We start from the raw sequence: 16,175 nt of genomic DNA, 5'->3' as shown, positions 1-16,175 counted from the left end.
GTTATAATGGTTTAAAACAAGCATGTCTACTGTATCTTTGTGAATACTCAAGAGACTGAAAAACTATAAGGAGCATCTGCAAGTTTTTGATTCCTCGGGACAATGAACTGTTGATGCACAAACAATTTAGATACTTCTGCTCATTTACACAGGAATACAGGAATTGCCATACTGGATCAGATCCAAGGTCCATCTAGTTCAGGATCATGTCTCTGACAGTGGCCAGGACCAGATGCTTGAGAAGAACGCAAGAATAGCCACACTGGGTCCATGAAGCCGAGTATCCTGTCTTCTGACGGTGGCCAGTGCCAGATGTTTCAGAGGGAATGAACTGAATCGGGCAATTATTGAGTGATCCATCCCCTGTTGTCCAGTCACAACTTCGAGCTGGAGAGGTTCAGGGACACCCAGAGCATGGGATTGGGAGAAACCCTGCAACAGGCAGAGGTGAGATAATCTGACCCTATGAAGATCTCATTCTAATCCTAATAGTTAGATTGGTTTAAACTCTGAAGCATGTGGTTTTATCTCTATTCCAATACTCTTTGTTAGCATTGAATACTTAGTCCTGCCTGGAGTGCAGGGGACTGGACTAGGAGACCTATCGAGGTCCCTTCCAGTCCTATGATTCAATTCTATGATTAACTAATGTAACTGGATATTCTTGTTATTCATACACATGTCCAGTTCCTCAGTCTTGCTAAATTCTTCGCCTCAAACTACATATCTACCCTAAAACAATATATACCACTCACTAAATATGAAACATCTTCCTAAACCCTTCATGACTGTGGTTCAGAACTAAAGTTATTATCACACAGGTGTTATGTTCTGAAACCACAATTCCAGCTGGCATTCTTGATAGTAGCTTCAGTGGAGGTAGTGAGGTTCAAATAGGTCATGCAGATTCAACTGCCCTCATTCCTAGAGGTGGTCTCTTGCAGCAAAGGTTGTTGGTGTTGTATGGAGAAGCTTGCATTGCTGCTGCCACTGATTAAACTATTCTGTGGAGGTGAGCAACTGGGTGCAGTGGATAGGACACTCAATGGGGTGTCAGGAGACTTGGGAGCTATTGCCAGCTTTCCACTGACTTGCCAAGGAATCCTGAACAAATTGCTGTCTCTGCCTCTGATTCCCATGTGAATTTTGAGATCTATGTCTGAGAAATGCTATATAAGTGCTAAATATTCTATACCATATAGAAACTTCATTCTCCAAGATGTCAACCTGGCACCTTTCAGGAGCATACATCACATATGAAAAAAGTAATTGTGTATTATCTACAGAATAAATTATTAAAGAATGCCTTGTTTGAACTGACAAGTTTAAAATCTTACCAGCTCTTTTAATCCTCTTTCTCTCCTTCAGTTGATAGGGTTTGTGATCATGAGACAAAGGGATAGCATTTCCATCCTTATCACACAGGACTCCCCGTGAATCACCAACATTGGCCACTGTAAGTTCTTTATCTGACAGCAATGCAATCAAACAGGTAGTACCTGAAAAAGAATCAGGAGAAAGAGAGGCAAGACAATGAAATAAACATCACCACTAGTTACACTGCAGTTTCTTCAGTTGTTATCTGTACTCAGCAGTCATAGGGAACAGCAGCCGCATATGTATCTGACTGAAACATCTAGTACTTTGATGACAATCTTTTTAATGGCATTGATCAAATGTGACAGTCCATTTTGTCTAACAATATTTTTAATCTATCAGATTTTAACTCTGATAGGCTGGGATTACAGGGTCATTCCCACAGCACAGCGTCTCTCATCTGCTTTGTCGTTTAGACATTTTTAAAATGACTCTATAGCATAAACCTGCTTGGAAACAGAAACTTCTTCCAGGATACAGTTTGTATTTCTCTCTCATGGGATGATGGGTAAAATAGGTGTTAAAAAATAAGGTGTCTGTTGCTCAGATTTAATAAAATTCACTGGCAGGAGAATGTGCTTCAAATTAAGAAAGGCAGAGAGAAGTTGGGATGGGGGAAATCGGTTCCCAGTCTAGGCCTGATAGCTGTCTTCTCCTGCTGGTCAAGGAAAGTAATAGGAGAGAAAAGTTCTCTTGGCACAACAGCCTAGTAACAGCCTTACTGAATGGCAGCTACTACTTTAAAAAATGCATTAATAAAATAAATCTGGTCGAAGTATAACCTTCTGTGTTCCTTTACAGAAAGAACAGCTGTCAAAATTGGGAGCTTATGTACATCTGGCCATGCCAACCCTCAGCATTAGATGTAAATAGGTTGTACATCCTCTGCAGGCCAGCTATCAGGGTATAAAGTATGATTTAAGATACTGGTAAGGGCGAACTTGAGGATATGTTGCACTGTATATTCTACGACAAGACAAGAGCGAAGTGGCTAAGGTCACTGTTAGTAAATAAGAGATTTGAAGAATATAGTTTGTTGGTTGTCGTACTAAATAAATAAGGATATGCAGGTATTGTGGCTCATTTGTCCATTTAGTAGAAATGAAAATGAAAAAAAGCCAAGTTTAATCAAGCGACTATTTCATGTTTTCCATTTTTCCAGTTTGGAATCTGATTAACTTGATTTTATGTATAAAGTTTTATATACACATTGTATCTTGTATTAGTTTGGGGAAGGCAAAAGCCAAATATAAAGTCAAACAAATCATTGTGTGACCTGGAGGCCCAGACGAGTTATCTATATGAAGTTTTGTAACAAAAGGTAACTTCAAAATTTTCATTACATTAATGCTCATTGCTTATGGATTACACTTGCACCTAGATAAGATGGTATAAATGCTCCAAAACACTTCAGAATCACAGAAATAAAACAAGAATTTGAGTTTATAAAAAGAGAGCCTGCAAAATAAATAAAAATGAACAACAGTTTGCAGTCATGAACCCCACAACCTATCTGTCAGCTAGGTAAATATTGTACTCCATTTTTGCACTGTTGCACTTTCAGTTTGGTTTGCACAATTTATTTAAAGGTTTGATTTTTGTGGCTTAGTCAGATGGTTTTGGTAAATGTATTTTCAAACAAAAAGCAATTGTTAGTTATCCATCAGTTCAATTCAAACCTTATTTCTGGCTTTGTTACTGTTTCATAATAAAAACCATTTATAATCCATTTTAGTCCATTATGATTCATCACTGCATGTCACATAAAATCCTTTAAATAAAGCTAAAATAATTCATACAGTTTTACAAAAATATATAATGTCCCACTTCCACCATCCATAAGCAATACTGTACTGCTCACAGTCTACCCCCATCCTCCCCTCCACAGATTAGCATGTTTGAGACTCAAAATATGAACAATAGGCATCCCAGACAATATTCCGCAGTGTGTGAGCGTTCTCTATGGGGCACCTTGCTGGCTGCTCAAATCACCAAGTCTCTGTGCCCTACCCTCACACCCATTGTTAAGACTTACTCCTTTAGTCTCACAAATATTGGGGAGAGCACAGAATGCAGCTATAATGGTCGGGATGGTTTTTTATGTTGCTTCCAAATGATTCCATAAACAGCACCATCTGCCTTCCAAACAGCCAAAAGAACACTCGACCTCCATTCTGCTGCTACTCAGGAGATAGTTAAAATGTTCCTTCCTTCTGTCGAAGCAGCCTGTGAATAACTTCATTGATCAGGGTACCAGAGGAAAAGTGGAGTCTCCCAGAGTACTGGACCATCCTCCACACCATTAATGTCCACAGTGGGCACTCGGGCAAACAGTCCTTTCTCCATTAATTTAAATAAAACTGAGTTCCAAAAGATTCTCACATTGCGGACCCTTCCAGACCACCCAACATTTATGTTTGTAAGCTTCCCATCGTGGGCCACCAGTCTTTGGAGAATGATGGAGAAACTCCCCTTTCTATTTATAAATTCTCTGTCGCAGTCCTATGGAGCGGAGGGGGGGAAATGATAGGCACCTGGGTGCCATCAGTTGCCTCTATGCAGTTTGGGAACCTCATGTGTGCAAAGTCAGCAACAAGCTGCTTAGGGTTACCCAGCTTTGCAACCCAGCTAAAGAGTACCTTATCTCCACTACAGCTGCAGCTCCAGGGCTAGTTCTGCACAAATCTTTTAAAAAATGGCCCTTCCCCTGCTGAAATTGCTCTCATGACTGCTGGTCACCCCAGGTCTGCAAAACGATCCTTTCCCACCTATCCATGCTGGTTTGCTGGGCCTAGATACAGTACTGAGCACTGTGTAGCTGAGTCAGGAACCGGTCCTTTAGTTCCAACAGCTCGGTATCCTCATCCTGCTGCAAGAGCTTTGTAGGGTTTTTCCTGCTGCTGCTGCTGCATATTCCCCTGCACTATCTGTTCAGTGGTGCAGCGGGCAAGGTCTAGTGCCAAATGCGTTCAGTTTTGAATGCTGTAATCCAGTGAAAGAGCCACTACATATTCGCACTTGTCACCATGGCAGTGCAGTGCATTTCTGGGTACATGCTGGCACACAGCAATTCAAAAATGGTGCTAGCCTACACAAAAGGAAGCATGGGATGGAAACAGCAGAAACATGTTTTTTTTTTTAAAGTTTGAACCTACCTGGCTTCCCCCTTTGCATCCCACAATTTACAGCAAAAACAATCCCATGATGCACTCTGTTCAGCCGCAAAGCAAAGGACCACAGGACATCCCTGAGAATTAACTCATCCCTCTCAGTTCACAGCAAACTGCCATCGTGTGTTTACACACTGCAAACTGAAAGTGGGACAGGTGCCTCACCTGCATGCTATTGGTATTATTTACCATTAACCCCCCTATGTAAACATACTGTAACTTTCATGCTGTCATTGAAAACAAAGAACTAGGAATTGTTACAAATAAATAATATAGGAATGTTATTGTGGGGTATCAGAGGGAACAATGACAGTAAACATTTTGGAGGTGTATCAGTTGTTTCTGTTCCTGCATTTCTGTCCCTTCACCCTGAATTCCTTAGTCCCTTGAAGTTGGAGGTCAGGAAAAAAAAAAAACAAACAAACTGATACCTTGTAAGTAATCCTAACTACAAAACATACTTCTCTGCATGACAATTGTTGGTAATCCCTTCCCTGTTTTCCTTTCTGCCCTATTTCAGTATAGCTGGCAAGGACATATGCCTCTCTTCTAGACACCTACTATGTTTTCGTCTCTGGACAATATGACAAATACTCATGAACTAGTAAGTTCTGTTTCAGGCAAGATATATTTTACAGAATACTTCCAAACAAACTGCTCTGTGTAAAGAGAATTTCCTTGAATTACTGAATAGTATTTACCTGTTTCAGAGGCCTATGACATTTATAAACACATCAGAAGACCGGATTATTTTTAGTACAATGATTTATCAATATAAATAAAATTACTCCATCAAAAACTAACAATGAAAAAATAGCAGATAGACATTAAAACATCAGTAAACAAACCAGCTTTTCTGAGAGAGAGAGAGAGAGAAGCATGTTCTTGAGGTTTGCTTTAATTCTTGATGAAGGGCCCTATTGTACTGTTAACTGAAAATCAGCAAGCAAAATATCCAGTGGACATGGCAGCAAAAGCTGTGACACGTCAAGCCTTCCACAATTCGTGCTTCATAAATTGCTGGAGAGTATGATTATTTGGCTAGAATGCCCATCAAAACAAATGCCAACAATGTAAATTGCCAGCAGGGAACCCAGAGATGCAAAAATGAAATACAGGAAGGCATGGCTAAACACATTCATCATCAGGCTGAGGGCTCTTAATATTCCTCATCCACTCACATAGGTGACAGTGGTCAATACTGATGTGTCATCCCAGTTCCATCATCTTTTTAACAAAAGAAATGTTATTCATTTCCAATATTTAATTGATACAGAGTAGAAAGCTGCACAAAACTAAAACCAACAAAGAAAACACCTTCTGTTTTTAATTCTTTTCCATTACTACAATATATTGATGATTATATACATTTGAACTCTAGCTTTTAAAAAATATTGCCCTGCTTTAGGAGACTTTAGACTTGCTATCACAATTTAATGAATGTTTTAAAGGACAAAGCAAGCAAACAAGCCTTTTTTAATGTTCATTTACATACTTCCAAAGAATGTTCCTGACATTCAGCTTAGACTATGGAGTACTGCTGAAATTAATTTAGTTTCACATCAACATAACCCATACTCCAGTATCATTTAACAGTAAATAAAATTTAAATTCCATGGTTGCTTTCTTTTCTTTTTACCTAGGTCAAAAAAGTACAAGGTGAATTTTCACCTCTGTTAGCTAATTTATATCTGATTATTCATAAGAGAGTGAGGTTTTTACCATCTCGCATAATTGAGACTAACAAGGAAAAATAGCGTTAGCTGGGAAAAGACAGTGATGGGCAGTATCCAAAATCTTTCATAACTTTTCCGACATGTATTTATTTATCTACATTAGAAGGAGTACGGTGCATAAAGGGATCTCGATAAAAATGGATCTCAGAAAACACAAACCACTTCTACAGTACTTATATGCCCATCCTTATATGGATCACAGGAAAATAGATAAACCAAACCCTCACAGAAATGGGGTAGGCAAAACAGGAGGGCTGCACATAGGAGAAGCACACCTGTAATTATGGAATTTGCCTGTAGCTTCTAGGACTATAAAAGGTAGATAACTAATGATGCAGAACCACTATGCAGCCAAAAGGAGGAGGTGGAGGGGAACAGCTACTCTACACAGCTGTGGAGAAACCACAACTTAAAGACCATATGTTACTGCTGCACTGACAAGCAGTCATATGTGGCCAGTTAGTAGCAGGGAAGCAGCTTCTTGTGAGCAGAGGGCAACAGGATGATCTAGCCATGCTGCCAGTGCCAGGGAGGGGACCATGGGAGATGCATGGAGTCAGTAGGTGGGTTATATACAGATGGAGTTCTGCAAGAGGTTCCTGATGGCACGTCCTACAGATGTTGGTCTAGTGGGAATCTGAGATCATAGATTTAGCAATGCTCACAAGCCTGCTTCACCAAGGGCTCATATCTTGGCCTCTCAGGACCGCATGGAGTGCTTTCAAGGCAGGATCTCCCCAACTTGCATCTTTTTAAACAAAAGATTTTAAACCAAAGATTCAGAGAATTCATCAAGCTAGAAGTCCTATACATCTAACTATTAGCAGTGACTTCAGGCCTCTGTGCCTGGGCTCCTGAAGAGATGAATTAGGATTTGAGCCTATGTTCTGGGGGTCTTAAATCTAAATCCTTATAATGTCAGTGACTTGCTGCATGGTTGTCCATATCCAGAATTACAGCGTTTCAGTGCAATCCCTATGTTCATACTTGATAATGTCATGATTGGTATAAATAAAATATTCTGTTTAGATGCAGTGTGCTGGTTCTTAAGGATGACTTTTCAAATAAGGGTCTGCTTTACACAGCTTCAACCAGGAAATATTTTTCATTATACAGTTGGTTATATAATTTTTTTTGCAGCTGACTGAAAGTTTATAAAAGTAAGTGGGAACAGCTTCCAGTTTGTTGCTAAGAAAAAATTTTAATTTTAGTATGATGAGAAGCACAGTCAGGAAAGTAACTGAAATACTTTCCACATGGATTGTATTTTCTAAATGGACAACCTACCTAATTCTCAATTACTGAGGGACAAACTCCACTCATTGCTATATTTTGCTTTCCACAAGCAAATCTCTATACAACTTTTCATGAGTGATGTACCCAAGTATTCGGATTCTAATACCTAAACTGTATTGTTAAATCTATTCACCTAAATTTGGGTTGTTGTTGATTACTGTACTCTATGTATCATATGACTTTAAAAACAAACTTTGGATTTGGATAATCTAAGCACTATACCCAAATGTACAGACATTCTTTTCTCAAACTATGTATTATATGATTTTTTAACATTAGCTTTAATAACATTTTGAGTGTTCACCTAATTACAATATATATAGAGAAGCCTCTTTTATGCAAAAACACAAGGAGCCAACAAAAATCATTTGCTTGGCAGAAACATTCTTTAACTAAAGGTCAAACAAAATTGTACTGAAGGCACTGAGTTTATTTAAAATGGAGTTACATTGAAAGGGCCAGTCGTAACCTATGGGATTGAGCACCATGCAACCTGGATTCTGCTAGCAACTCTGCCACATGCTCATTGCACAACTTCAACTTCTCTGATCTTGTCTGTACCAGGTATGAAAAATTTCCCACCAGTGCAGCTGCATTGGTGGTAGCAATGCTGAGAGCACTAACAGAGACAAAAACGAGGAGTCCTTGTGGCACCTTAGAGACTAATAAATTTATTTGGGCATAAGCTTTCATGGGCTAGAACCCACTTCATCAGATGCATCAAATAAATTTGTTAGTCTCTAAGGTGCCACAAGGACTCCTCGATGTTTTTGCTGATACAGACTAACACAGCTACCACTCTGAAACCTAACACAGACAAGGCACCAGTGGCTACTAGAGTTACTGTTTTGAATTGATCTGATCTAAGCAGATTTAGAGGACTCTGTGATTTAAACACAAGCACCTTCTTAGAGCACTGTCTGTACTAGCATTTCCATCATTATTTACCACCAATGGAGATACACCAGTAACAACAACTTTATTTTTTTTTTAAAAGCCTAGTATGTATACAATCTTAACGACTTATTTACCTCTATTTGTAAATTAGGGATGATGATCCTTACCCATATTTGTGAAGTTATCTGAGATCTATGGATAAGTGTTCCTGTTAAATATGACTATTATTATTATTACTGCTTAAGATAACACGGATTTGCCAGCTGGAGCTAGTCCTTATATAGGAGAGGATAAGATTTGAGTTGTTCGACCAAAAGGTCGAAGACAGAATACAGACCTTACTTTGTAAGTTTTAAGTTCTATAAAAAGTAAAAAAGGCAATACTAAAAATAAGCAGCTCACTACTGCACGTCTTTTGAAATATGCACAAGATGACTAAAATCAATATTTAAGCAACGGACAGCAAGAATACAGACAATTGTAGCATAAACAGACCAAAACCCTACACAGAGACCTTTCAGGACTCTGGGTAGCAAGCCTGTTAGTCTGCAGTTTCAAATGAAGGATGCGAACTATTTTGGCACAGCGTAGTTGTTCACTCAAACTAAAACACAACGTACAACAACTTTGAGGTCACTGAATTATCTGCCTGCACAACAGTTTATTAGTATTTTCAACTGCACAAAGCTCCTTCTGAATAAGAAAATTAAGCGTGCCCTCATGTGCCCTCATTTACTACGTTTCCTGTGACAGAGGTACAAGAAGTAAGTAAAGTGCTGTCAGACTCCAAGGATCGAGAGAGTTGTGAAATCTGCTGAATCCAGACTGCCTTTTTGGATATGCTCCTACGATCTAACAAAACAGATTCTTTTACCTTTTTAAAAGCTTTGATTTCAAGCCAAATGTGGTGGAGCAAAGGTAAAGGTCGAATAACCTGTCTGAACTGAAAATAAAGCTGAAAAAGACTCATTGCATCTCAGGAGTGAAATCCAAAATGGCAACCAGATGTAACAGGACTCACAAACAGTACAACAGCTGTTGTTATCTGTACATTTGCCATACTTTTACAACTATTTTTACTTTCAGAGTTTCTAGAGTAACTCTAAAAAGATATAGTAATTGGAAGGTGAGTGGATAGCATAAAACCTCAGTTTTTAACCTTTGTTGCCTTCTTAGTTTGACATTTGTAACAGAATCCATTGTCTCCCATGTGAACAAGTTTATCTTGATGCTCAGCAAATAACCTTCCCCTTTTCTAGTGATGCTAACAGAACACATATTTTTTCCCATAGACTATGTAAAGAAGGTAAAAACGAATACCATCAGATGTACAGAAACCTGAAAAATATTACAGATGACACTCTGGAGATCAACACATTTACAAAGAAAAATATTTCATAAATGTAATTTTTGTTTGGCATTTGTAATTATGGATGTAACTATGAATATAGTCTTGCGGTATGTATGTGCTATGTTAGCATGAGAGAAAGAACTGAGGAAAGGATATAATGTCCAATTTGATTTATGAAAGTTCAGTAGTTTCAATCTTTACTGCAGTGCCTGAATGATGGCTGAGTTAGCACTGAATCCCTGACCTCACCATGCACCCTGCCATTGCATGAGAAAGCAAACTTATTTTACTTTGTTTTCTTTTCCATCTATTTTTATTTCATTTGTTTAACCTTGTATAGAGGTAGAAAACATTGTGCTCTTGTCTGTTGGATCCAGATTTACTGTAACTGCACAGTGGAAAATTCCCAACATAAAGTGTCTGAAATTGAAAACACATGTTGTATTAGACCCTAGTTACAACCAGCTGAATAATACCCTGCTGAGCAGTTTAAAAAGAAATCACCAGGATATTGAAACCCTGTAGTATACCGGCTGCATAGACAGATTTTTGTAAAAATGGAATAAGATTTCTACAATTAGAATTTACAATTAAACATTGCAAATGGTAAAAGTCAAGGATGCACTGACTCTACTGGGTTTTACATAATTATTTTGTCTACCCAACAACATCGCTATTTAAAAATTAATAAAAATAAAATCTACAATACGCTACAGGAATGGAAAATTATTTGGTTTGTAGTTCTGCTCCTCTGAAGATAGCATCATGCAACATTCTTACTTATGGGTCTTGTGCCCCAAGTGTGAAGCTTTTGTGGTGTTCAAGGTTTTTGACCCTCTGCAGCACTTGTAGATTGGTTTGAGGGATTTGCCCCACAAAACTTGCTCTAACCTCAGAGGCCTCAGAACATTCGAGCCAGGATCTTTCAAAAGCAGCAGGCAACAGATCCCTATACTTTTAATTACATATAAAATGCAACAATTTCCCCCTTCTCTCTTAAATGAAAAAGGGGTCCCAGAAAAGAAAATGGGCAATGGAGAAATGAGTGTCCAAAAGACAGACACCTGACACACAAACTCATTATTTTAATCCCCTAACTCTGAGAGGAAGTGGGTGGGAGAGAGAATTTTGCATAATGATATCTTCAGAGGAGAATTATAAGGCAAGTAATTTCCCCTTCTCAAAAGATACCAGCAATGAAGGATTCTCACTCCTTGAGAGTACGTAACTCAAAGAATGTTGCAGTAAACAATGTGATAATAAATGCAATAATAGACAGTATGAAGAACATATCCAAACAATTGACAAGAGAGGCTGTTTTTTCTTATTTAAGTTAGAAGGGGATAAGATACCTCCTCAGGTATGAGGGTTAAATAGAAATGGGATAAAACTCTCAAGAAATGGAGGAAGAATGAGCAAGGGAAGCCACCCAAGTGCCGAAATTTACTTTTCAGAGCAAAGGCACCTGGGAAAAGAATTGGCAAGTCACGATATCCACTGAGTGCAATTTGCCACAGTAAAATAAAAAGAACAATAGAGCCGTTTTGGCTGTGAAAAGGAACAAAATCCCTCGATGAAATTACTAGCAAGTGCATTTAAAAATTGTAGGCTAGTCAGATCACCCCAAGAGGGAACCCAGCCACAAACTAGCAAAGTGAGAAAAATTCCTTGCAGCACTATGTTAATTTATTTTGCAGGGAATTAGGGGGTGGCAGACGGTCAGGGCACAAATTGAATTTTCACATGATCATAGCAAAACCGTGGTATTTAATTTTAAAATTAGCAATAGATCGGGAGATTTTAAAAGGCTCCAGAGGACATCCCCCACCAGAGCAAGCAGCATGCATGCAGAAAACAGCTCAGAATGTAGCTAAAAAGCCCCAGATGCTTAACCGAACAAGAAGAATGGCCTGTGGTAAAGAGATTGTAACGAGTCAGGCAGATTCTCATTAAGACCAGGAATATTGGTGACTGTTTGAAATTAGAGACCTGCCAGCATTTGTAGTGTTAAATGAAGAAGTTTTTGAGTTGGTAATGAAAGAATAACCAAGACCAATATAACCAGTTTGCTAAGGATAAGAGTAGATATGGATGCAGAAACAAATATAGGTATACTGCTTTGAAAAGCACCTGCTGTGGGCTCAAGAACCAGACAGAAAATTACAAAAGGTCACAACTCCTCATTCTGCATTCCACTAGAAACATAAAGCTGCACACACCAAGACTGACAGATAGTGGCTGAATATATTGGGCCAAATTTCTGCTTCCAGCTTCATCTGTGTAACTCCAGAATATTCTCCTGACTTCAGTGGCTCTATCAGGTGGTCCGCACCTCTTGAAATCAGGCCACTTATTTAATTAGTGCCTAACTTTAGGCCCCCAAGTTACGAAATTTTGTCCACCGCATACTGACCTGTGCTTTTACCCGTAACCAAATCAGTCCTTTATCCAAACACATTTTATATCCTCCCCATGTTGTTTGACAATCAATACTTTACTATTAGTGACTTGAGACTGAATGGTAAGGGGGAAAAAATCAGCTACTTTTGGAAAGTATGGATTCCATTTTGATACATTTGTTGGTATATAGTTTCCTCACTGCTTCCATGATTTTTGGCACTAGAAGAACGCAAATCCATCATATCCATTGAGTGTAAATGCACACAGAGAGACTGGGAATCAGGTATTCATTTTGCTGGACTGAAAATGAACTTTTCCTGCCTTTATTCAGTGGTACTCAGGCATGAATTTATACCATAATTAAGCAAGGTCTAATATTTTCAAGCTTAAATAGTCTCCCAAAGATGATACAATTATTCAAACCAATTCAAGAGAGTGGAAAAATTGGAACACATTTATATGCACTGTGATACAGCATGGCCAGAGGGCAGCAGGAGAGGGTTTTTTGAGGCAGAAAAGAATTTTATTTATGTAACACTTACCAGGAATCACCAAAAAAGGATAAATCAAAACTATGCAACAAAACAAAAGCAAACACAAGGTATAACACAGCAGCCTTCAGGAGGGAGAAGTGTTCAGGCTAGCCTGGGCCCAGAGCGGGGGGACTTCCTTGACACTCGTGGTCTTCCACCCTCCTGAGTTACCTGGTGGCCTAGAGCAGGGGCTTCCTCGACACTCATGGTCTTCCACCCCCTCGAGTTACCTAGTGCCACGCCCAGTGTCACCGGATTATCCCTCTCCTGAGAGTGCCCGACAAGATGGGCACGGCTGTGGGGTGGGCGGTTTGGGGGTGGGGGGGACGTACACCACGTGTAATAGGACCCCTCCTAAGTGACAGTGATGATGGTATCCACAGTGGCAATGGCTGGGGCTGGGGTCTCTTGCTCTTCCCCTCAATCAAAGGGTCAGACGGAGAGAACCGGATGGGGTCACCGAGCAGAGAACCTTGGACAGTGCCCACCGCTCCTCGAAGGTGTCAAGGGCGTCGGTGGATGCCGCCCAGAGGAACTCCGCCCGGATACGTGAACGTACTGAGGATTGGAAAACGGCCCTACAATCGCAGGACGCTTCATTAGCCAACCTCCTCTCTCTGGTTTTATAAATGGCTGTTTTAGCTAGGGCTAGGAGGAGGTTAACCAGGATATCTCGCGATTTTGTGGGGCCATGAATGGGGGGTGTGTAGATAAAAAGGTGAGGGGAAAAGTGTAGCCAAAAGCGTAATAAAATATTTGTGAGAAGCCGGAAAAGGGGCTGCAGCCTGGCACACTCCAAATATACGTGCGCCAGGGTTTCCCTCACATTGCAAAAAGGGCAAGTATCCGGGATGGGGGTGAACCATGTCAAAAACACGCCCGTGCTCACAGCTCCGTGAAGGAGCCAGCAACTAATGTCCCCGATGGGCCTCGGGACCAAGGTGGAATACAGGCTGGCCCACCGGGGTTGCTCACCCTCCAAAGGCGGCAGGAGGTCCCGCCACTTTGTATCGAGGCGGGACACCAGGGTGTGAGCGTGGAGGGTGTGAAGCGTGAGTGTGTATAAATATTTCCGTGGTGTGATTTGGAAGCTGACCAGCTGCAGTTCATGCAGCCGGCTCGCAGTGAAAGGGTTAGGGGTTTGTTGGGATCTACGGGGTAGGGGCCCAATTGAAAGATCCGGTGGGCCTGGGGTAGAGGGTAGGCAGGCTGCGCCCTCGCGCAGGGCTCGGTTGAGATAAGCCCGAGCAGCGGGTGTCAAGGCGGCCTTCACCTCCTGAAGTACGCACCAGGGGGTACGAGGTCTGGAGAGCCCCATGTGCCGAGCGAGCGTCACGGGATCCAGCCAGTCTCCCCAGTCGTAGTCCAGGAGGTCTCCGATTCTCGTGACTTCCGCCAGGACCAAACTCTGGTGCACCGAATGGGACTCCGCCGCCTGCACACGGAGCTGGGGGTCGTGTAGCAGGGGCTCCGTGAAGAGATCTGCTCCCATGGTGGCCGCCACGGACCTGGTCGTTGAAAACAGTTTCCAGGTCCGGAGGAGGTCCTGGTAGAAGACCGGCAGCCCTGAGAGGTCTCGCGGAAAACCTCTCGGACAGAGATAAAAGAGCTGCCGGTCATATCGGAGCCCGTGGAAGCGGCGCAGGAAGGCGTGCGCCAATATGCTCCACGTCGAACTACCTGCACTATAAAGGAGCCTCTGTAGGGCCTGGAGGCAGAAGACACGGACCTGAGTGTGCAGACACTTCAAGCCCTGCCCTCCTTTCTTCAGGGGTAGGTGAAGAACCCCAACAGGGGCCCAGTGCATTCCTGACCAAAAGAACTCTAGAATCGATTTCCGGAGGTCGGTCAGGAAACCCGGGGCCGGGACCAGGGTGTTGAGCCAGTACCAGAGCGTGGACAGGACCAGTTGGTTAAGCACCAGTGCTCTCCCTTGGAGGGAGAGACATCGGAGTAGCCTCGTCCATTTCCGGAGCTGCTCTATCACCCCGCCTTCTAACTTTTGCCAGTTCTCCGGCGGAGAAGGGTGCATGGCAGAAAGGTAAATGCCTAGGTAGAGCAGTGGGCCCGCGCTCCACCGGATGGTCTGAAGCGCGGGTGGGAGGGAGCTCACCCGCCGCCAGTCCCCCATCGCCAAGCCAGAGCTCTTGACCCAGTTGACTACGGCAGAGGAGGCTGCCGAATAGATGGCCTGGCAAGCCTCCACCCGCGCCAAGTCGCCCGGGTCCTGGACCACGAGGAGCACGTCATCGGCGTACGTCGACAGAACCAGCCGCAGCTTCGGCTCCCGCAGTACCAACCCCGTCAACCTCCTGCGGAGGAGACAGAGGAAGGGCTTGATCGCCAGAGCGTACAGCTGGCCCGAGAGGGGGCACCCGTGCCGTACTCCTCGCCTGAAGCTGACCGGTTCGGTCAGGGTCCAGTTGAGCCTAACCAGACACTCCGTGGAAGCGTACAGCACCTGGAGAAAACTCACAAACTGAGGTCCGAATCCAAACGCCTGCAGAGTGCCCAGGAGGTACCCATGGTCCACTCTATCGAACGCCTTCTCCTGATCAAGAGACAGGAGGGCGAACGACAGACCGTCTCTACGCCCGAGTTCCAAAAGATCTCGGACTAGAAATAGGTTATCAAAAATGCTGTGACCCGGGACAGTATAGGTCTGGTCTGGGTGGATCACGTCCGCCATCACGGACCCTAGCTGCAGCAAGATTGCTTTCGCTATGATTTTGTAATCCGTGCTAAGGAGCGAGACGGGACGCCAATTTCGTAAATCACGGAGGTCCCCCTTCTTCGGCAACAAGGCGAGCACTGCTCGCCTGCACGAAAGAGGGAGGACCCCGCCCTGCAAAGACTCAGCCCAGACAGTGGCTCGGTCTGGGCCAAAAATGTCCCAGAACGCGCGGTAGAACTCCACGGTCAGCCCATCCATGCCCGGAGATTTATTAGTGGGCATGCGACGGAGGGCTTCCGAGAACTCGGCCAGGGTGAGAGGCAGCTCTAGTCGGTCTCGATCGCCCACGTTGACAGTGGGGAGTTCCTCCCAGAGCACCCTGCAATCGCCAGGATCGGTCAGATCCGGGGAGAAAAGGCTTGTGTAGAAGTCACGGACCCTCCCACACATCTCCACCGGATCCGTGAGGGGGGGGCGCCGTCTTCTGCTAGAAGGCAGGTGACGTGTTTCTTGGCCCCCCTCATTTTCTCCAGGGCGTAGAAGAAATGGGAGCCGCGATCCATCTCCCGAAGGAAGCGGATGCGGGATCGAACAAAGGCACCTCGGGCCCGATGGTCCTCGAGGGCCCGGAGCTCCTCCTGCTTCTCCTGGCACACTCTGCAGAGGAACGGGTCCTCGGGGCTGGCGGCCAGACACCTCTCTATCTCTAAGACCTCCCATTCCAAGTGCTCTATCGCTGCA

At 42.9% G+C, this 16,175-nt stretch overlaps 2 protein-coding genes across 9 annotated transcripts in view; one reads left to right on the top strand and one right to left on the bottom strand.

Moving 5' to 3' along the window:
• Window positions 1-10,536, top strand: part of B3GALNT1 (beta-1,3-N-acetylgalactosaminyltransferase 1 (Globoside blood group)) — a 36,935-nt gene extending 26,399 nt beyond the window's left edge. For 6 of the 7 annotated variants that reach the window (XR_012160745.1, XR_012160744.1, XM_073359516.1 and 3 more), the window contains 5 exons: window positions 153-447; window positions 1,369-1,456; window positions 2,604-2,698; window positions 5,068-5,151; window positions 9,769-10,536. The gene's annotated coding sequence lies outside the window, so the exon portion shown is untranslated. Of the gene's footprint in view, window positions 1-152; window positions 448-1,368; window positions 1,457-2,603; window positions 2,815-5,067; window positions 5,152-9,768 lie in introns of those variants that run through there. The other variant, XM_073359502.1, reaches the window with a different exon arrangement.
• Window positions 1-16,175, bottom strand: part of PPM1L (protein phosphatase, Mg2+/Mn2+ dependent 1L) — a 51,759-nt gene that overhangs the window by 10,882 nt on the left and 24,702 nt on the right. The window contains exons 1-2 of one of the 2 annotated variants that reach the window (XM_073359519.1): window positions 4,533-4,594; window positions 1,338-1,499 (exon numbers count right to left, since the gene is read on the bottom strand). In XM_073359519.1, coding sequence (XP_073215620.1) covers window positions 1,338-1,499; window positions 4,533-4,551 — 181 coding nt within the window. In that variant the 5' untranslated portion in view covers window positions 4,552-4,594. Of the gene's footprint in view, window positions 1-1,337; window positions 1,500-4,532; window positions 4,595-16,175 lie in introns of those variants that run through there. The other variant, XM_073359518.1, reaches the window with a different exon arrangement.

Source organism: Lepidochelys kempii, chromosome 9 (assembly GCF_965140265.1).
Source record: "Lepidochelys kempii isolate rLepKem1 chromosome 9, rLepKem1.hap2, whole genome shotgun sequence".
Lineage (NCBI taxonomy): Eukaryota > Metazoa > Chordata > Testudines > Cheloniidae > Lepidochelys > Lepidochelys kempii.
This window is presented reverse-complemented; position numbering and strand designations above follow the sequence as displayed.